General features: G+C 39.8%; 1 protein-coding gene across 3 annotated transcripts in view; it reads left to right on the plus strand.

The window, feature by feature from the left end:
- Positions 1-23,521, plus strand: part of BNC2 (basonuclin 2) — a 715,491-nt gene that overhangs the window by 408,629 nt on the left and 283,341 nt on the right. For all 3 annotated transcript variants that reach the window (XM_040417243.1, XM_040417247.1, XM_040417246.1), the window contains exon 3: positions 18,419-18,622. In XM_040417243.1, the coding sequence (XP_040273177.1) occupies positions 18,419-18,622 (204 nt within the window). The remainder of the gene's footprint in view (positions 1-18,418; positions 18,623-23,521) is intronic.

Below are 23,521 nucleotides of genomic sequence, written 5' to 3' on the forward strand. Positions count from 1 at the left end.
CAGATCCATCCCCATTGACTTACATTGTAAGTCAGGACGGATCGGTTTGGCTCCGCACGGCCAAGCGGACACCAAAACGACTTTTTCTTTATGTCCGTGGATCCTCCAAAAATCAAGGAAGACCCACAGAAGAAAAAACGGACAAGGATCACGGACCTACGGACCCCGTTTTTGCAGACCTTAAAAAAAAAAAACGTCGTGTGCATGAGGCCTTATTCTGCAAATTTTCACTGAGGATTTCACTTCTTTCAATGTCAGGGGTGACAGAGAAAGCTGTGTTCCCACTGCTTCCCAGTTTATTTTTGAACATTACCACTGCTCAAAAGAGCTGTAGCTTGATCATATTATTAAATTGCTATTATAGGAAGTTCCTCAAAGGGGTTATGTCATGATTGATGTGAAAAGTGAAAATCATACATCATATAGAAAATTGTACATCATATAGTAAATCACAATCACTTTCTAACAGAGCTAGAACCAGCCCTGTACCTCACATGGGTCCAGAGATCTCCCCATTCATTGCCTCAATTGCTCTGCTAGATTTATTTCAAGTTGTCAACTCAGGAGGTTTGTTCGTTTTGCTGCAGCTCTCTCCCTGTAACTGCAACAGATTCTAAGGGAGGGTTCACATCACTTTTTTTCTCATCCTTTTAACGTATGCAAAAAACGTATATGTTAAATGGATGCTTCAGACTGATGCCAAACAGTGGCATCCGTTCACCATAGAGTTCCATTGTAAAAAAGTATATAATTTTTTTACCATTATGAAAAAAGTATGCATTTTCTACTATTATAAAAAAAAGTATACTTTGTTTTACCATCAGAAAAGAAACTAATGCTTTTTTTACCGGACTGTGTAGGATACAAGAATGTGGTGTGCTGCATTTTTGTATCCTTTTTTTGTCAATAACATACTGGAGCCCTTTACTGTTTTATAAAGTTTGTATTTTAAAAAACAGTAATGAGTGTGGGGATTTGCTCTGGTAGACAAGCTAGCGGACGCAGTATAGACGCAACCAGAAAGTCTTTAACTTAAACAGTTCAGTGTTTTATTCACACATAAAGAAAAACAAAAAGTGACATTTAGCAGTCTAGGTGTTTGTTCACACTTTGAAAAGTCCACAGAACAAAAACCTTCACCTCGTTTGCAGTTTCTCCACCTGTGGTTCACAGCAGGCTTTAGGGGTCTGTTTCTCAGCATGCGACTCCCAACCCTTTTGCACAGCACATGTTTTCAGATCCCAAAACACACAGGGAATGACAGCGCTCCAGTGTCAGAGAGGAGTAATCCACACCTAGCTGAGACTGCTGGCTGGGTTTGATATAGGCCAGTAAAGACCCGGCCTGGAGTGTGGGGAGTAGCCACCCACCCAGCACTTTGGCTACTCCCAGTAAGAGCCTGCCAGGTTCAGCCTACAGCCATACTAAAATAGCAACGTGTCAACCAGCACTAGCTGCCGCTGACACTTGAAAATACCGGCTCTTACTTCACAGATGCCAGGACACATACCTTCCATCAATGACGGACCCTTGCACCTTCCTACATGAGCTAAATAGTGAACTAACGATGACATGGATATACAGTACATTGATCAACCATAGCATCAAAACCATCTGTCTTAAATTGTGTAAACCTTCCTCATGCCACCAGAACAGCTCTGTCCAGTGGCATGGACTCTAACCCTTTTAGAACCATAAGATTACCGTCATCAATATAAAAATAATTATATTTTAAGTTCTTAATCAGATGATACAGGCAATTAAAAACATGGGACAAATACGTCCCTAGGTCGGTCCTCAAAGGGTTAAGACTTCTGAATGTGTATAGAGTCCTTTACTGTTTTATAAAGTTTGTATTTAAAAAACAGTAATGAGCTAAATAGTGAACTAATGATGACATGGATATACAGTACATCGATCAGCCATAGCATCAAAATCATCTGTCTAATATTGTGTAAACCTTCCTTATGCCACCAGAACAGCTCTGACCAATGAGGCATGAACTCTATAAGACCTCTGAAGGTGTTTTATGGTATCTTCCTTGAAGATGTTATCAGAGAATTGCTTAGAATAAGTCCTGTTGGTTTTGAGGTAGGGTCATGATGGGTTGGCCATGAAGAAGTGAGCTTAGGGGCCCACAAACCTGTTGCTAAGTCACTGGTTGTCATTCCTTGGATTTTTTTGGTACTATCTAGCCACTACCAACTGGGACACCTTACTACACCTGCCATTTTGAAGATGTCATTTTGTCTAGACATCACAAAGTCACTCAGATCCTTATGCTTGCCATTTGTATACTTCCAACACATTATCTACAATTGCTGCATAATATATCCCACCCCTTAACAGGTGTCATTGTCACAAGATAAATGAGTGTTTTACACTTTAGTGGTTTTATTGTTATGACTGCTTGGTGTAATGTATGTATTGTATATAAAGCATTTTTGCCCTCATAACTGCTATAGAAAACACATCGTTTTGTATTTTTTTTTATTTGTAGCTATATGCTGTGACCACATGATGTAAAGAAGTGTGCGAAGTCTGAGGCAATGGATGACACAGTCACATAATTATTTTATGTGCTGCTTAACAGGATGATGTTTTCCATGGTTATATTATCTATTGATTATTAACTAAATAACGACCAAGCACTGTACATGTACAACTCTTGGTGCTGGTCTTTAATACAGAGAGACGTGCTTGTATAGAATGGGATTAAAGCTCCTGCAATCTAGGAGCAGGTGTGGGTCCCAAGCTGTCAGTTTCCTCTGTGCATAGTGCTCAATGAGCAGTGGTCAGAGAAGGAGATATGTTCACCGGGTGTCTTGGGTAGAGCAGAGCTGCTTGGTCTTAGCAGACCCTGATGAGCTCTGCCAGCATACAATGTCCCCACAGGGGGCTGTTTTCCTCCATAACTGGGCCCTATTTAGATGCCCCAGTTACAGTGGAAACATGCAAAACACCAAAAATGTCCCCCAGAGGTTTTTTAGTGACCTGTTGGGGAAATATTATTTGCCAAAATAAATATTAAAATACATAAAAAAACAAGTATATAATAAAATCATAGTAAAGAAAAAAAAAAAAAAACCTCTAATGCCAACCAAAGCCACTGTTCTCAGGAAACTATGCATATTATATATCAAAACAATTAACACAAAATAGGGGACCCATTTTAATAAATTATTTCGCTGTCAATTTGCATATTTAGCACATTAGTGACCAGCCTATATTGGACCGTAACCCCTTCCGACCAGTGCCTTACATGTATAGCGCTGGCTAGGACTTTAAACAGCAGGCACCCAGGCTTAATGTCCGAGTGTGCTCCGGCTCCCCCCGACAAGGAACGGGAAATTCGGATGCAGTGTGTGGCAGCTTCTGTCCTCCTGAATGAACAGAAGCTGCCGCACATTAATTCCAATGAATGCATTCTAATGCATTGGAGTGTATGAGAGAAGCAATCTAATGATTTCTTGTTATAGTTCCCTCTTTAAAAAATATTTTAAAAAATGTAAGCACCTTCCTTTCCCCAAAATATAACTAAGAATATGTAAACAAACAAAAAATACTAAAACTGATCAAAAAGTCATAGACACCCCAAAATCAATGAAAAGTACAGATCACCCTTCAAAAAATGAGCCCTCATACAGCTCCGTATACATAACTAGAAAAAAAATAATAGGGGTCAGAATATGGTGATGAAAAGAAATATATATTTTTTTTTCAAAGTTTAGATTTTTCCCCCCAAATTAAAACACAAGAAAAACTGAAAGTAACAGGTCAACACTGTACAAACAAAACCCATAAAACTGTTGCAAAATTACGTCCCACAAAAGACAAGCCCTTATATGACTATGTGAATGGAAAGATGTCCTGCAAAAAACAAGCCCTTATAGGACTATGTGAATGGAAAAATAAAAAAGTTATGGCCCTGGAAAGGCAGGGAGTGAAAAACAAAAACCTCTCCAGGGCTGAAATGGTTAATGAGATTTTTCTTTTTCATCTATGTAGCCGTATAAGGGCTTGTTATTTGTGGAATAAGTTTATGTTTTTAATGATGCAATTTTGGGGTACACATAACTTACTGATTAACTTTTATTAACTCTTGCTGGGAACGAAATGGGACAGACCAATTTACATGATAATTACGTAGTGCGGGTCATTATGAATGTGGCAATACTAAATATGTGTAGATTTTATCTTTGCAATTTTTTCCACTGGAAAGCATTTTTTATAATGGAAAAAAGGTGTATTTTTTTATTTGTAACTTTTTTTATTTTATAATCTTTTTAAACTTTTTTAACCATTTAATAGTCACACAAGTGGACTATAATAGGTGATGAACACCAAAACTACTTCCCCTTCTAGAGTAACGTTACCCCATATACATAATAGACTACAAAATGAATAGAAGTACATGTAGTTAAATAATAAATCACTGAGTAGTCACACCATAAGCATGATTATACCATTACATTTTTATTAGACACATATTAACAACATGATTGGCATACCCAAACTGGTTAAAAAGATTAAAAACAACACAGTTGTGGTGGCCAGACAACGGGATAGACATAAAGTGCAAGTGCAAAAATAATAGGATGGTATTAGAAACATAGCATAAGGGCTCATGCACAGGCCTCATGCACACGACTGTATTGTCCGCAAAAACGGATCCGCAAAATATAAGGATGACATTCGTGTGCATGCCGTATTTTACGGAACAGTTGGCCCCTAATAGAATAGTACTGTCATTGTCTGTAATACGGACAATAATAGGACATGTTCTATTTTTTTGCGGAACGGAAATACGGGCATACGGAAACAGAATGCACACAAAATAACTTCCATTTTTTTTTTGCGGACCCATTGAAATGAATGGTTCCACATACGGTCCGCAAAAAAAAACGCATGGACACGGAAAGAAAATACATTTGTGTACATGACCCCTAGCAATGTAGCTGTGGAAATATGTTAAATATACTAAATATACAAAAAAATATATATACTACAATAAAGATGTATATAAAGAGAAAGGCTATTGATAATACCAACCAAAGTGTGCAATCCCATATCAGGTCAGATAATAGGTGATATTTTGATCGTTTTTAAAATACTTTGCACTATTCCTATAGTGCAAAGTATTTTATTGTCAGTGCTATACTCACGTTCACCAGCAGGCTGCACCAGAGAGGCACAGTCTGCTCCGAGACACCATAGGCAGTCCTGGGGCCTACACTAGTCCCCAGTCTTCCTGAACTGACATTGGCACCCTATAATCTCATTTGTCGGGTGCTGATGGAAGACAGAGGGAGTTCGCTCCATTTGCCCACAGCATGTTAGGAGTTAAACAGCCCGGATCGGCGCTCCTGATGGTTCGGGCTTCTAGGGCAGGAGCATGGCTCTCATGTGAAAAGGCGGTGGCCCAACCATTGGGGGTCACTAAGGGGTTAAAAATAAAAAGCTATAGTTTAAAAATGACTTAAAATTTTTGCTAATTTTCCCCGAATAAAACAAACCAAAAAACCTATATAACAAAAGCTTTGGGGTGTCACATAAAAAAGGTGCAACATTTTTTCTGACAGTACAACAAATAAAAAAGCTAGGTCTTTTAAACCACCATTTGTGCTAAATCATAAAAAAGTGTTTTGTCATAAAGGCCTTTTCAGGCCTGGTCATTAAAGGGTTAAAGAGAAAAATATAGATTACAGTGAACTTTATTTATATTTTCAGCACATAAAAAATATGAAACTATGGAAAATCCCTTTATGAATTTATTTCTCTGTACATGTATACTGCAGCGTGATGTGAGGTATCACGGTTTGCTTGTGTTTGACTCAGGAGCAGACACCATGAACTACAAACATCTTTACATTTGGGAATCCACTAGCTGAGAAGATTTGGAAAAAATGTTCTGTATTATTTGAATATGTGATAGTCAGCAATGTCATGTCACTCAGTGTATCATGCCATCAAGACACTCGCTCGTCCATTACCCGTTACTGTCCCCAGAGCACATACAAATGTCATTTCCTGGCTTCATGCATAAAACATAAAGGAAGATGTGGATAAACATTTGTAAGATACAGAGAAGATGTTGGCAAGGACACAGCAAAATAACAATAAATGGAAAAATGATGTAACGCCCGGTAACACCTTTAGATCAAGTAACTTGCAGAAGAAAGAAACACAACTTCAATTCTTGTTAGAATTAACACTGCAGCCTTATTAGTTTTCTCGTACAGAATTGCAAATTTCTCTCACCTAATTCAGATTTATGCTAAAGCAGAATAAATAGTGGCAATGTTCCAGCCCCCCAAATAATATACTTGTTAACAAGCATTTTAAGAAAAGGAAACTTCCTTAATAGTTTCTTCAATTTCTTAAGGTGCGGTACGAAGAGTCAGCATGGAAAATCTTGTTTTTATAGAAATCCATCTGAGGAATTTGGTAATTGCATGAATTAGTGCCAAGAAGGTCATCAGGAACATATCATAGTGCCCACGTCCACCTTCTAATAGCATATGCTTTAGGCTCTGCTCACACTACATTGAAAGCCTTGATATGCCCTCAGAATCCCTTCAGAATTAAATAAAAACTGGATTGGACAATGTTGAAGGGAATTGGGTATCAAGAAATGTACAACTAGGTCATTTAAAATTTTTTATGGAAACCCCTGGAAACACCACTTGGTCCCATTGCCCTTCAATGTTCGTCGCTCTTCCCTCTCTAGTTCCCTTAAAGACTCTTTAGACTTCGGGTTACCGTTATACAAAATACGACTAGAAAAACGTTCTTCATCAGAAACCCCTATATCAAAATTTTTGGAAATATTGTACCATCAGCATTGGTGCTCAAAGAAATTAGAAACCGTGCTGACTCAACAATATAATTATAGAATAATGAATGGATACAAATTTTGGTTGACACTAGGGATAGGTGATTTGATTCTAACAAATCAATTTGTCTCATTAGCAAGAGTTCTTCCCCTATTAGAGGCTGTCTCCACAGGTGAAGAAAAGTCCGCCTGCCTGTTGACAGGGTAAGACATCTCGCTCGACCCTAAAATTCCCGTGCCTGTACCACTGCTTCGAACAGTGGCGTGAACACTGAAGCTCTGCTTCTGCTACTGGAGCAGCAACTGTGCATGTGCTGCTACACTCCTGGGTAGTGACACATGAACAGTTGCTGCTTCTGAAGCAGAGCCTTCGTGCTTGCACTACTTTGGGAATAGTGGCTCAGGTATGAGATTGTCAGGGCCAGGTGAGATGTCTGACCCAATTAGTTAGTGTGGATGCTTCTTCACCTTTGGTGACAGTTCCTAACAGGCGTAGAACTCCTGCTAATGAGACTAATCAATTCGTTAGAATCGATTACTTCATCCCTAGTTGACACAAATGGTTTTTTTTCTAAGGTTTTTTTATTAGGGTACTTTCACACTAGAGGCATGGACCTCCGGCAGGCTGTGCTAGTGTACGCATGCCCCCGGACTACCCCTCTGGCTGCCCCATTAACTATAATGGGGGCTGGGCGGAGTTCTGGCGGCAGCGGATCAGCGCACGCAGAGAGGCCGCCGGAATAAAAGTACGACATATAATACTTTTATTTCGGCGGCCTCTTGGCGTGTGCTCCCGTGCTGCCGCCGGAACTCCGCCCCGCCCCCATTATAGTGAATGGAGCCAGAGCTCTAGTCCAGGGGCACATGTGCACTAGCGGCAGGACGGATCCGACAGGCTGTTCACCCGCCAGAACAGCCTGCTGGAGTCCCTTGCGGCTAGTGTGAAACTAGCCTTATACTATATAAAAAACTGGATGAATAAATCTGCATATTTGGTGTTATTATCTATATGGATTATTGTCACTGAATTTGTTTTCAGCTTCTGTAAAGTTTTAGGAACAATGTGATCATGAAGGGCTACCAGGCATGGGCCTTTGCTCAGTTACTTTATATTTTATTCTAATATTTGCTTCATGATTTAATATACATTTGATACATCTGGCATATTCGCTCACAAAAGCATTATTATAAAAAGCAGAGTAATAAATATGTCAAAAATGCAATGAATATTATGTTTGTTTTCTCTCTAGAGGCAGATAACAAAGTATAGACGTGGGAATTAAGAACAGAGCAGATATTACAGGGATGCCACATTTGTATAGATCCTTACAATAGGATTGTCCTTTTGGTAGAATGAATAGCCTCTTATTGCAATAGGCTAGTAACCCTAATTCCCGTTTGATTATACATTAAGGTTTATTTATGAAGAGTGATATAGAGCTACATCAATTTTCTATTTGTGCTAATGTTTCATATTGTAAACCAGGCACATTTTGAGGTTCAAACTCCACACTTGAAGTTTACCCTTTGTATAGAAGGGAATATTTTTTTATTTTTTTTGCCAATTGTAAACTTATAGCTTAGATTCAGCTTCCAGGCCACATACCACAAAATATTAACTAATAGAACACTAGTGCACGCACTTATTAAGTAATATTCTGGGACCTTCCCAGTCTTTCTAGTAAGTTTTTTTGGCCTAAGCGCTCACTGCACATTATAGAGGGCAGCTCTAACAGAGACATCTTTGAACACTCTACCTGACTGATTGTGGCATTATTATTATTATTATTTATTATTAAAGCGCCATTCATTCCATAGCGCTGTACATATGATAAGGGGTGCACATACATAATACATACAAGTGCACTAAGCAGGAACAAGACGAGTTACAGACTGGTACAGAAGGAGAGAGGGCCCTGCCCGTGAGGGCTTACAATCTACATGGTATGGGAGAAGGACACAGTAGGTGCGGGTTAAGTTGGTCATGGCGGTATAGAGGCAGCAGGGTCACGGGTTGTAGGCTTGTCTGAAGAGGTGGGTTTTCAGGTTTCTTTTGAAGGATTCCACTGTAGGTGAGAGTCTGATATGTTGGGGTAGCGAGTTCCAGAGTATGGGGGATGCACGGGAGAAATCTTGGAGTCGATTGTGGGAAGAGGCAATGAGAGGAGAGGAGAGGAGAGAAGGATGTCTTGTGAGGATCGGAGAGTGCGTGTGGGGGTGTATCGGGAAAGTAGCTCAGAGATGTAGGGAGGGGACAGGTTATGGACGGCCTTGTATGTATTTGTTAGTACTTTGAAGTGAATTCGCTGGGCAATGGGGAGCCACTGTTGGGGGGGTTGAACAAGATGGGGGAAAGATTATGAATTCTGTCTTATCCATGTTAAGTTTAAGAAAGCGAGAGGCGAAGAAGGATGATATAGAAGATAGACATTGTGGGATTCTTGATAGTAAGGTGGTGATGTCTGGACCAGAGAGGTAGATTTGTGTGTCGTCAGCGTAGGAGTGATACTGAAAGCCATGGGACTCTATGAGCTGTCCCAGGCCAAAAGTGTAGATAGAGAAGAGCAGGGGTCCTAGGACAGAGCCTTGCGGGACACCAACAGAGAGGGAATGAGACGAGGAGGTGGTGCGGGAGTGGGAGACGCTAAACCTCCGGTCTGTGAGGTATGATGTGATCCAGGAGAGGGCCAGGTCAGTGATGCCAAGAGATGAGAGAGTTTGCAACAGAAGGGAGTGGTCAACAGTGTCGAAGGCAGAGGACAGGTCAAGGAGAATGAGGACAGAGTATTGTTTCTTGGTTTTGGCTGTCAGTAGGTCATTGGTGACTTTGGTAAGGGCAGTCTCGGTCGAGTGGTGGGGTCAGAAGCCAGATTGTAGGCGGTCAAAGAGGGAGCAGGAGGAGAGGTGGGAGGACAGTTCTGAATGGACATGTTGTTCAAGTAGCTTTGAGGCATACGGAAGAAGTGATATGGGGCGATAACTGGACAAGGAAGATGGGTCAAGTGAAGGCTTTTTGAGGATGGGTGTAATGGTAGCATGTTTAAAAGCAGAGGGCATCTGAGATTAATATTAAGGGGGTTGAGAAAAAAAATGAAATTGTACTTACCTCATCCATTTGTGGTTGAAGAGGCTGCTGCGGCCATCTTGCTTGAAGATCCAGCGCGTCACATCGGCAAGCGTGGTGATGTCATACATCACTGTGCATGAAATCTTGTGTGAGATCTTCAAGCAAGATGGCCACGGCAGCCTCTTCGCGTTCAAATGGATGAGGTAAGTATGATTTTTTTTAATTTTTACTGCCATTTCACGGAAAATCGATTTGTTACCACAAAACACAAGGAAATTTGGCATTGTGGCAAATCAAATTTTTCCTGAAATTCGAATCGAAGTCCACTTCGTCAACTGCGATTCACTCAACACTAGTCATATTATACAGTAAAATCACTCATGATTGCTCATTTAGCAATTGTGTGAGCCTGTTTATTTCTGTATCCCAGAATTCGCTTTAAAACATCACCAAACCTTATCTTGCTGCTGATTTTGTAGTAATGAGTGTTCTCATGAAAATGTTACAAAACAATATAGATAGACCCTGTTAGGGGAAGGCAACACTAATTAGAGTATGACTGAAAAATGGCATCTGGCTACCTTGCTTAACTTGCCCCTAACCTTTTAGATTAAATTAAAAATCAACCTTCATTGCATTAATAATAAAAAACTTAATAGTACTGAAAAGTGCGTTCAGATTAAAAATTGCCAAGCTAGATGCGTTTACAACAGTGAGTGCAGCTAGGGATAGCAAGTGTGCACTATCTGTCTAACCTGCTGCCTATAGTTTTATTATGGTTCACAAATCAGTTCACTTCAGTGACTAGGTAATATGTATCTGAACATCAGCATGGCATCTAAAACCTAACCACTGACCCCCAACATGTTTCGCCAGCTACACTGGGGTAAAGGGCAGAAATGGCCCATTTTTGCCAGTTACCCCTGATGAAGCCAGTGTAGCTGGCGAAACATGTTGGGGGGCAGTTGTTAGGTTTTAGGTGCCATGCTAATGTTCAGATACATACTTACCTAGTCAGTAAAGTGAACTGATTTGTGAACCACACTAGAACTATAGGCAGCATTAAAGGGGTTAAACAGCTAGTGCACACCTGCTATCCCTAGCTGCACTCACTGTTGTAAATGCATCTAGCTTGGCGATTTTTAATCTGAACGCACTTTTCAGTACTATTACGTTTTTATTATTAATGTAATAAAGGTTGATTTTTTATTTACTCTAAAGGGTTAGGGGCATGAAAATGTTCAGACCTCAACATTTTGTTTTTTGAGTGCCAATCTAGGTGCATTGCTTTCTTACTGTATCTTACAACTCCATTGTCCAATTCATATCAATCTCAGCATGTTGTTCCTTGCCTTATATTGGGTAGAAAATGGATTTATGTCACCGGTAAGCTCTGACCTATTGCATGAAAGTGTTCTACTAGATTGAGGAACAGCACACACAATGGTTGCCTGGGACATTACATTTCTCCAATTTTGAAAAACTGTTATTACACATATGGGCATTCATTTTACAGAAACAACCACTGATCACTGATATATAGCTCAAAATCATCTCTGGTTTGGCTCACATGAACTAATGTGCATCCTTTTTGCCTTTATACACCCAATGAGTCTCTTCAATGAGAATCAATATCCTCTCTACAGAGATTGTCACCATTCGCATCAATCCCTCTTCTATTTAACTGGTAAGCAAGTTTTTGGAGTGTGAGAAGAACCCATAAAAGCACTACCTTTTAATAGAATACACATGGCAGTAACTTGTGGCACTATGAAACTGATATGAACCTATGGAGTGTTTGTGTCCATGGAATTGAAAAATAAAAATGTATATTACTTGTTAAAATTATAAACTAGGCCCACTAAACTGTATTGCTATAGCCCTCACGATGCTCCTCTGCCTTGTACTCAGAGGAGACAGTTAAAAAAATCAGGAAATGATATGTGTTCCCTTATAGCAAAAAATGATTATTAACATTGTCATTTAGGTGACATAATATTGCACTAGTTGGAATGCACTGTATATTGTGACTCCTTTAATGTCTTGTTCTGTGCTTCTTATTCATCATCACATTCCTTCTCATTTGCCTGCCATGTTGTTTACTGTATACATTTGGTGCTTTTTAAACAATCCTGTCACAACTGAAGACACCCTATCAGGCCATATATTGTATAATGCTTAATTTTTGCTTACTTTTTTGAATTTGATTGACAGAGCCAGGCACTGAAAACATCATCATGCCTGCTTGACCCTGTCATTCAAAGTGGAGAGCGAACGGCAGTTGCAGAAAGAGCAGAGCCTCTAGGGGTAACGGCAATGCCCCTGTTGCTCCTAGAGCTTTATCTGCATATATCAAAACATCATTTTTCTCTCAGAGCCATGTTAGTGGCAGGGGCAAATTGGGCAATTGCCTCCAACCCTTAAGGGTCCCCTGACCAGGGCCAGAGCAACAGAGCACGCTTTTAATTTCGTTAAAAAAAAAAGAATAAATAACTCTACTTGTAACAGATGAGTGCTTACATTGTGGAAGCGCTCATTAGTACAGGAGGCCCAAATAACAGTAAGTATGGTGCTGCTGTAGCTGGCTTTACTCCCCGCTCCCTGGTCCTCTTATTCTGGTGTCTGTGCTGCTTCGTGTCCTGACTGCATACAGTTTCAGAACATAGTGCGAGTAGGCACGCACTATGACCTGACACTGTGTGACATTTAGCATCTTGTATGAATTTTGGTGGCTGATTGTGGTCTTTATGAATTTGGGGGCAGATCTTGGGATTGTATGAATTTGGGGGCTGATCTTGGTATTGTATGAATTTTGGGGGCTCATCAGTGGTCTGTATGAATTTGGGGGCCGATCTTGGGATTGTATGAATATGAGGACTGGTTTTGGGGCTAAACTTAGGTCTGTATGAATTTGAGGGCTGTTCTGAGATCTTTACAAATTTAAGGTCTTATCTGAGGTCTTGTGAAATTAGGGTCTATATAAATTTGGTGTCTGATGTGGGATCTGTAGGAATTTGTGGGGTGATCTAGGGTTTATATAAATTTTGGGGTTTGATCGGAGGTTTTTATAATTTTGGGATCCAGGGGTCTGTATTAACTTTAGGGTCTTGTCTGGGGTTCACTATTAATTTTTGGGTCTGACTGGAAGGCTCTATTAATTTATTGGTCTATCTAGAGGACTGTATTAGGCTACTTTCACACTAGCATTTTTTGGGGATCCGTCATGGATCTGCAAAAACGCTTCCGTTACAATAATACAACCGTCATGAACGGATCCGGTTGTATTATGTCTTATACAGCCATGACGAATCCGTCATGAACTCCAGTGAAAGTCAATGGGGGACGGATCAGTTTTCTATTGTGTCAGAGAAAACGGATCCGTCCCCATTGACTTACAGTGTTTTGGTGTCCGCCTCCAGAGCGGAATGGTGACTGAATGGAGGCAAAATGATGCATTCTGAGCGGATCCTTTTCCATTCAGAATGCATTAGGGCAAAACTGATCCGTTTTGGACCGCTTGTGAGAGCCCTGAACGGATCTCACAAACGGAAAGCCAAAACACTAGTGTGACAGTAGCCTTAGCTTTGAGGTCTTATCTTGGGTTTGTTTATTTTAAAACTGATTAAAATGTCATAAAATTATAAAAGTAGTGATGCCCGGTGTCTCAGTGGTTAGCACTGGTGCATTGCAGTGCTGGGATCCTAGGTTAGATTCCGACCAAGAACAACATCTGCATGGAGATTGTATATTCTCTTCATGTTTACATGGGTTTCCTCCTGGTACTCCGGTTTCCTCCCACACCCCAAAGAGCCCCATTGGGGACAGCTTGACGCTAATGTCTGTAAAATGCTATAAAATATATCATCGCTATACAAGTGTGTAAAATAAGTAAATACCTTTCTGATCCCCGCCGCTCTCCTTCCTCTGCTTCCTATGTCCTTGCTGATGTCTGTACTTACATGTCCCTCTTGACTCGGACAGGTGACCGCTATAATCAGTGATTGGGAAGGGAGTGGCGAGGATCAGTAAGGTATCACTACTTTTATTATTTTAGACTATTATAAACCGCTTATGAAAAAAACTACATGGCTGAACAACCCCCTTAATTACTAAGTCAGAGGTGTAACCTGAATCTCCTGGGGCCTAATGTAAAATCTATAACAAGCCCCATCTACAGTGTTTAATACTGCTGCCTTCTTATATGGTAGAAGGGGCTTTACACCCCTGTGAGAAATTGTCATGATCGTCTGGACTAAATGTTGACAAAAAGGAAAGTCAACAATTCAAATCAGTGCAAACCGTCGTCTGTGAGTTACTGGATTAAGGCTGGGGCTACACTATGAGCTGAACCCGGACATACCTCCATTTTCCCCCCGGCAGCCCGATGCTCCGATGCTCTCCTTTGCCCTGCGCTAAATTGCGCAGAGCAAAGGCATTTTTTGGAGATCCAGTGACGTACCGGGGCTCTCCACGGGGCTGCCAGGAAGCCCAGTGACGTCACCGTCATTGATGGGCGGGATATAGCGCTACCCTAGCCAGTAAAAGGGCTAGGACAGCGCTAAAGCCCGCCCATCAGAGCCGGTGACGTCACCGAACACACACCCGGGCGGAAGTTTCCGCCCGGCAGTGTGTTATTGAAAACAAAAGAAACCGTGCCTTGCGCAATTTAGCGCAGGGCAAGGCAGCGCATCGGAGCATGAGATGCTTCGATGCTAGCCTCAGGGGGGCAGCCTGGGTGAAAATAAGCGTATGTCCGGGTTCAGCTCTGAACCCGGACAACCCCTTTCACTATTGAGCTACAGCACTAGAGATCAGCACTGGAGTTCTCTGTATAAGGCTACTTTCACACTGGCGTCTCTGGGTCTGCTTGTGAGATCCGTTCAGGGCTCTCACAAGCGTCCCAAAACGGATCAGTTCAGCCCCAATGCATTCTGAATGGATAAGGATCTGTTCAGAATGCATCAATATGGCTCCGTTGCACCTCCATTCCGCTCTGGAGGCGGACACCAAGTTTTGGTGTCCGCCTGACGATGCGGAGCCAAACGGATCTGTTCTGACACACAATGTAAGTCAATGGGGACGGATCCGTTTTCACTGACACAATATGGTGCAATTGAAAACTGAGCCATCCCCCGTTTTGACTTAGACTTTTTTTTTTAAAGAATAATGCAAACGGATCCATTCTGATCGGATACAAGCGTTTGCATTATCGGTGCGGAGCCGTCTGTGCAGATACAAGACGGATCTGAACCGAACGCAGGTGTGAAAGTAGCCTAACACCGTCTGACCTGAATAAATGTGACTATATTGTTGATACAGCTTTCAAACATTGACGGCCCTGTTTTTTATTTTGCACAGGGCGACTCTTTGTCTAAAACCCACCCTGTTCAATAACAATAGATATTGGAACAGGCGAAAGGTTCATCTTTTTCCGCATTAAACTAAACTAAAAAATACTTTTGGTCTCAAGGTTCAGCCCCTTTCCTACCAATGACCCCTGCTTAAGGAAATCACATTTGGATGTATTAAGCCAGCCTTGCCTAATAACCCTTGCAGAGACCATATTGATTTTCTGAGAGGGAGTTTATGAACTAAATAAACTTGAAGTTGGTGTCTTAATAAACTGCTCCTTTCAGTCTGTCACATTTAGTTACAGTACTATGCAGTTTAGGCGGCTGTGGAGGTGCGGGGAGAGAGGCTAATTCTGCTACAGATTGTTCACAGCAGGGTCTCCAAATTAGCCCTTTGTTTTGTAATGCCACCTTGCCTGGGCTTGCTTTGAGCACACTTCTCAGTTTTACCCTAATGAGTTGCAACACTGATAATGTGCCTGATGATCTTTCATTGATTTCACTATCACTTGCTTGTCTGGTAATTGATCCGTTGCTGAGCCTCTAGTTAATTATATCGGCTTTGACATGGCCCAGTCCTTTGGGAATCTCAAGTCTTGCAGAATAACAGTTTTAATAAAACAGTCTATTACTGCAGCAGGTGCACCTCACTGCAGAATATTGGTGCGCGTATATAATATATATGTAGGGACGTGTACCCGTCTGTCTGCATGTGTGTGCCTATACTTATATCCATTCACAGACTAGTACTGCATGATACGGAACAGTAAAGGCGAGGAGTGGTGAGTAGTGAGGGGAGGTGTACAAGATAGATGGAAAAAGAGACAGGGACAGAGAAAAGGAGGGGGAGTGATGCAGGGGAGAGGAGATAGGAGGAAGCCTGCTATTGACAGTGTCCTTAAGCCTCCCTCAAATAACAGCCATTAGTGGGAAGGTCAGGAGCTGAGCAGGCAGCTTGACAGAAGCATTGAGTGCCACTTCAGAAATCAAGAGGCTAGCAAATTTTAGAGGGAGTTTAAATGGCTAATATCTGGCTGTGAAAGCACAGCCACTGTTGGCACAATTGACTTACAGATTTCTCCCTTTTTCATATATATATATATATATATATATATATATATATATATATATATATAGTTATATGTCTCAGTATGGCTCCGTAATCATAGTATTGGTACAACAAAAGAGCTATGCTATGCATTGATCTGTCAATTTTAGATCGCTTAATTGTATACAACGCCATCATTTCTAAACTGTATATGTGGCCTCTTATATACGTTTTTATCAAAATGCATAAACCCACTCAACACGTCAAGGATGCCTCTTTCGAGTGGTTACTAGTGCCCAGGGGGGCGTAGTCCGACAGCAAGGGTGCTGTGTTGGACTGCTGGGTCACTCTGCCTGCGGGCAGTGTGTTGTGGTGGCGGCAGTGCACCAAGTTAAGGTAGGTGCCCATTTAGAAGAAGCAACCTTGACGTGGTGAGTGGGACTATGCATTTGATCGAAACTTATGCAAATGCTTAATAATACGGTTTGCTAATGACGGCATCGTATATAGTTAATTATGTCGAGAAGCAACGTAAACAATGCCGAGAAGCAGCGGCTCAATGCATAGCATGTAGATCTGTGTTATTATTAGAATGCCATTTATATTTTACATTTCTTCATAATGTATTAGGTCTTTATATTGCTTTATGACAATTGTTTGGGCTAAGTCTTCTCGTTTTGTGTGTGTGTGTATGTATGTATGTGTGCCTAATGGTGGTGAACTGGAGGAAAGTTTAACAGAAAAGCTTTCAAGCACTGTAGGATGGGGAGAGCAAGGCACATTTGTGTCAACACAGTGTAGCTTTTCTCATCTCTCCTCATTGTGTACTAATGACACTGAACAGTCACACTAGCTTTTTGCTGCTGTCTTTGTTTGTTTTACAGACTGTAGATGCTAGCTTTATTGTTATGTCCAGCATGGGGGGAAAGTGCTGCTTCTCTGTCGATTTGTCCTACTGCCTGTCTGTGTGTTTTATTAGGAGACAAATCTACTTTGACTCTCTTTTTGAAGGAACTTTTAGAGGAGATGCCCATACTTCTCTATGGCTGTTGTTTAACACTATGATGTCTGGGGCACTGACAGGCCAAAGGTATCACCGGGGTCAAAGTTTAATCCCCCCCCCCCAGTACTGGCCCTGCTGACACTTTTCACAATTCATGTTTATGTTGTTTTGCTTGTTTCTTTGTTTTGTTGTTCCTGATATTCTTTTACATGGATTATCCCTTCTGTGTATTTTGTGTTTGTATACTCTGCAAATGTACCAAAAAAAAAAAAGAGGAAGAAAAAAAAAACCTAGCGCATGTTTTATTGTTTATGATTTCGTCTGCATATAAATCTTTTGTATCGACAACTTGGCGCTTGGTAAATCAGTGAAATATTTTCTCTATTGTTTATTGGCAAGTCAGTAGATATTTTTTTTTAGCACAATGAAATTTTTTTATTTTTTACAGCAGGGGATGAAAGGAATAGTAAAAGAAAAGAGTGAAGTACAAAGTGTGGTGTGGCACTGACAAGTGTCAAATGTGGCATTCTTAACTTGACAGATTATTGAAGAAAAGCAGGAGATTAAAAGCGAGAAAGGCTGCAGAAAGGGCCAGAGCCCTTTCCCTCCCAACTGCCTGTGATCAGTGAGTGTGTGTGCGCGTGTGTCTATGTGTATATGGGCATCTGTAGACTGCGAGAGGTTAGTGCAGGATGTCATTTGGTGCCTGACAGTAGAACAGTGCAGTTGACTCCCGTGCTCCTCTAACCAGTGACATCCTTAATGCTGTTCCTTGGTCTCAGTCAATTTTTTTCTCTTTTAGTGCTACATGCACACCTGACAAGCAGCTGTTAGACTGAGCAAAGAGGAGCCTTGGGGAGTCACAGTCCATGCATAAATGATAGGGGTATCTGTGAGGAAGGTGCAAAATAAGCTTTGCATCTCTCACCCCCCCACCATCAGCAGCACATCCCTCCTTGCTACTTCACCTCCCACCCACCCCTTCCTCATCCTCTCCTACCCTTTTTTTACTCTCTTTCCCTAAATGAAATGCAGCCTACATGCAGCTCTGTAACTACTCCACACTTGTGCTACTGAATGCCAAGAGGCTCAAAAATCCATCTTCACTTTTCAGTCAGAAGAAGCAGAAGTGGATGTGAGAGAAAGAGACATACAAAGAGACAGACAACGAGATAGGAGGGCGAGAGACCGGGCATTCAGAGACTCTTGTCCTGACAACTCCATGCAGTTCGGAACGAGGACACCGGCAAGCGAGCCTGGGTACATGGGGGCATGGCAGAACTGTGATGCCAATCTTCTCTTCAGAATGTCCCAACAGGTGAGTGCCTGCTTTCTGCTTACTTGGAGTTTCACAATCTTTGAAGTACCTATTATGTCTTTATCGTATAGATTACAATTTCGACATGTATCTTACTTTTCAGTTAAAACATGACTTGGGACGTTGGTGTTGGTGTTATTGTTTTACCAGTGTCTCTCGTGTATGTATTCATATATTAGGTCATGCACAGGGCTTACTTATGAATGAAGTGCTACCTGAAAATACCGTTACTTACTAGTTGTGATTTTATGGACTTGTAGAGAAAGGGGGAAGTGAAAAACCAAATGAAATTTAGATGCAATGCAAAACAATTAGCCCGTAGCATCCTTTCTGCGAAAGTAATCAAAACTGGAATTAAAACCACATCCACTCTTTCCTTCTTCCTTTCACTGATTTTGCAGTGATAGAAATTTGAGGGGCCCCTCTCCTAGGATCTTAATTGACTTCATGTGGTTGAACACAGCTTCCCCCAGTACTCAGATGAGCTGGACTGCTGTGTTGTTTAAACTGCTCAAGGCTCAGAGTGGATGGTTCATAGCTCAAGCAGTTAAGCTGTTCTTTTAATATTTCTTTTTCAGTTCGTTTTTTTTATCCTTCCTTTCTTGTCTTTCAGTGTTCTGTTCATCTTATTGTCCGCATTTACTTTTTCTGTTTACCCCTTTCATCCAAAGTCTCCTACATTCTTCAGCACATATACATAATCACTTCTCTCCCCCTGCTTCTCTCACTCACACTGCAAGGCCAGGTCTTGGCGTCCTCCCCAGAGCCTTTCCTGCACTGGGGGCCGCCTTAAAGGCATCTTGGTATGCTGCTATTGACGGGAAAGCTGAAATGTTATTGCGAGGCCAGTAACAACTGATAATTAATCACACAAGCCGGTGTCTCTGTACCATGCACATGGTGTTACGCAGGCTGCAGGCTGCAGGCTGCCCTATCTGTTCTATTACATTTAAGTGTGGGATTAAATATATAAAAAGTTAACTTTATGACACATAGAAGAATAAAATTACTATATAGGCGAATATTCAGTTACTTTGCTGTTTGCATGAGAAACAACCTGACATTTTCGCGATATTTTTTAATGTATTTCTTTCACATGAAAACTTTTTAAAATGTTAAATTGATCAAGATCTTTCGCAACTTGCAATATATAAATGGTTAATCCTCCTAAAGTACGAAATTAAGAAATCGGATATTCTTTTTAAATGTAATAGACCAGATAAAATTTACAAAGGGCAAAGAGCATTAACCCCTTAAAAGTGTAGGTCATAAAGATTTAATAGCTGCACATATTTTAACAAGGCATATTTTGGTATCTCCTGTAGAGGGACCCTGATTACTACTGATAATCACTAACGAACATGAACCTGGACAGAGAGAGTAATTCTTAAATATGCTTACAAAACTTGAAGGTAATGCATAGTGATGCTGAACAAACCCATATAAATAGCACTACTATACTCATATCTTTTCAAATTCCACTGCACGTCCATAGGTATGCATTACTAGAATGATGGACCAAGTATCTAGTCATAACATTTGTTTTTTGTAAATCATAGGTATCCACATTCCATAAAAAAAAAATATATATATTTTATCCATATATCAACAAGGGCAGAACATCCCCAAACCGTGCAAATTCATGCATTTTGTGTTATAGGTTAACTAGGGTTTATAGAGGTCTTCTAAGGAGGGATAGTAAATCTAAAATACAGTTACTTAATTGAATCCATATACTGATCAATAGACAATATATGTCTATTGAGTCAGTTGTCAATGTGTACTATTGCCTGGTGGGGATGAATACAAAACCAAAGATAAAGAATAAAAGCATTATCAGTAATGCTAGAAAACATCTGGGAAACAAACTAAAAGAAAATGAGGATTGTGGTTGGATGAGAGGATGAAAAGTCTTCTTATATTTGTTCCGGTCTTGGAGATTAAAAAGCTGAGAGAATTGGGACAACTTTTATTATGGGTTTAATAGTTTGCTACTTGTATTTTGGCAGCGAACAAACATTATGTGAACTAATGCTAGACACGTGTATAAGCATTTTTTTTGCTTGTTTTACATTAATGCAGCCGTAGAAAAAAAATTGGTAGAAATACAGAATTTTGACAATTTCTAAATTTAGCAGTTAAGAAATATAAATTCATTTGCATTCATTGACATAGTTTAAAAGTTAGGTTTTCTTTTACCTACAAAAATGTGCATTTTTGTTTGTTTGTGTCGACCTGTTTGAATACAGTGGACTTATGGAACCTTAAATACTTATCTGCATTCCATCAGGTGTATCCTCCAGAATTCACTTGTCAGCTACAGCAAATGAATTGGCTGCAAAGGAATTTACAGATTAGCTTGATTCATTGTCGAGGAAATAAATATGGTACATAATTCAAAGCTTCCATCTGGCAATACAAAAAAAATGGAGTGAAAAATTGCAGTTTTGTTTCAGGTGCTTATGTGACACAGCATCATTTGTAAAGGGTTATTTTTCCTTCAAATTGTGTGAAATTTTGTTTTAAGCTCACAGGCGTAGAATCTTACAAAATTATATATAGTTAAATAAAATAAAAAAAAGAAAACATTTGTAATACAGCCATCTGCTTAGCTTTCATTACCCTCCAACATTATATTTTTAACTATTTTCTCTCTGTAGAAACCTAAAACCCCCACTACACTCGGAACAGTTAAAGTCTCTTCATAACATTGAAGTCTAATGTGTTTATTTTTACAATGTAAAAGATAACTCCCCAGTAGAATTTTTTGGGCCTCTCAGTCTTCTCTATTCCATAGACGAAGAAGAACACTAAATATTTTTAAGGTCTTCCAACTCATCATCTTGTTCACTGCAGTCACATTTTTCAGCACCAAAATAACTGATAACCTAAAAGATCATTTTGTGAACTGTGTTTAAAGGCGGTTGTTTGGGGTCACTTTGATCGATGACAAGTAGAGAATGACCAGAAACTGCCTGCATGTCCATCCCTGACTTATGCCTGGTCACCCCAACCTCTCTTGTCTTCATCTGGTACAAATATGCAGGGGCAAATAGCAGAAGGGTGATTGAGAGATGCAGGAACTAAACCTGTGATGTGATAGATGAGAGGTAAAAAAAAAAAAACACAGCTAAGAAAAGTAATTTGAACAGATGACAGAATTTTAACATATTTCTTTACACTTTGGATATAATAATTTCCCTCTATTTTGGGCTAAAATGTACTTTTTACATGAGCACATTTCAAAATGTAAAAAAATAAAAATCGAAATTTCAGGTTCATTAAAAGCTAAATGGATGTATATTGTTTTAACAAAAGTGATCAATCATTTTTCATTCGTTACTTGTCAATTAGTAGCATTGATAAAGATGATTAGTTACTAGGACATATGTAAAAGCAGTTGAAATCTATTATTACTTTTAAGCATTTAAACAAAAAAAAATCTTCTTACAGTATTGTTGATCACAAATTTTACCTGTAAAAGAAAAAAAAATATTTCAGAACAAATAAACTGGACGAATATCTAGAACGATACATACCTATCAAAAAGATATCTAGATAGATCATAGATAGATAGATATATCATAGATATGTAGACAGATATGGATGAGATAGATAGGAGATAGATAGATAGATAGATAGATAGATTAGATAGATAATAGATATTAGATAGATGGATAGACATAGATAGATATGTAGATAGATAGATATCAAATAGGTAATTATAGATAATTTGTACAAAAAAACTGTGCAAAACATTTTATATGTAACACACGTATAGTTGAAGCAGAAGAGCATAATCCACCTTGTACGTAGCATTAAACTACAACAAATGTGATTTCATTAGTGCACTGCATTTCAGGAATGTAACCTATACTGGTAACCCTATAAATTTCAATTCCGGCAATTAACAATGATATCTTACAGGAACCCTTTGCTTGCCGTATTGAATTACACCCTACTGTAATGTCTTCTTTGGCCTACTTTCGACATGTGCTGCATGCTTACACAGTCAATCCGTCCATAGCCAGAGGCGCTCTACTCTGTGATACAGGTGTATTCAGGCAAGAGATGGTTAAATTGAGGAAACCTCCCTCTGCTCAATATACATTAAAAACATGCCTCACTGCATTAGAATAAGGACAGCAACCACATATTCGCCATAAGAGAAAAAAAAAAGCAGCTCTATATTGTTATGTAACATCAGGCTAATTTGATCATGACTGACATCATATTTCCTTACCAAGCCAAGGTGTTAGATATCACTAGGGGCTGAGTAGTAACTTACAATACGAAAAAATACAGTCATGAGGTATGTTTGAAGGCTTGCAGGCTGCGTTCTACCATCGTCACTTTTTTGTCATGTTTTACTTGTGCATTACTTTAGATCGTCTTATGCATTTTATCACTATCTTGTAATCACAAGGTATCATGTAATTATGTTTCTGTCAACTTTTATCCACTGGACTTGAAAATTGACCAGCCCCTTTTTTTAATGCTGAAAATCTTAATGTTACATTTTTCCACATAAATATAATTTTTCTCAATTTGGTTCTTTAAAAAGTTTTCAACTGTGTTTTAAAATAACACCCAAAAATCATCATTTTAGCACTTGTTATGTATATCCTCCTAGCACACCTAATAATATGTTATATTTCCACAATGAATATTGTATTGATATAGGTTTACCGTCCAGTTCTGCAACATTGGTACTATTTCTATGACTGAAATACCGGATTTTTCTGCGTATGCAAATTAGAAAAGGTAAATGCAACGCACTGAGCATATGATCCAATGACTTTATCTGCACATCGAGTACTATGACTGTTAATGTTGATGTTTTCGGTTACACATAAGGTAAAAATTAGGTAAAAACATGAACTCCATTATGACGGAGGT

This window comes from Bufo bufo, chromosome 2, assembly GCF_905171765.1.
Source record: "Bufo bufo chromosome 2, aBufBuf1.1, whole genome shotgun sequence".
NCBI classification, from domain to species: Eukaryota; Metazoa; Chordata; class Amphibia; order Anura; family Bufonidae; genus Bufo; species Bufo bufo.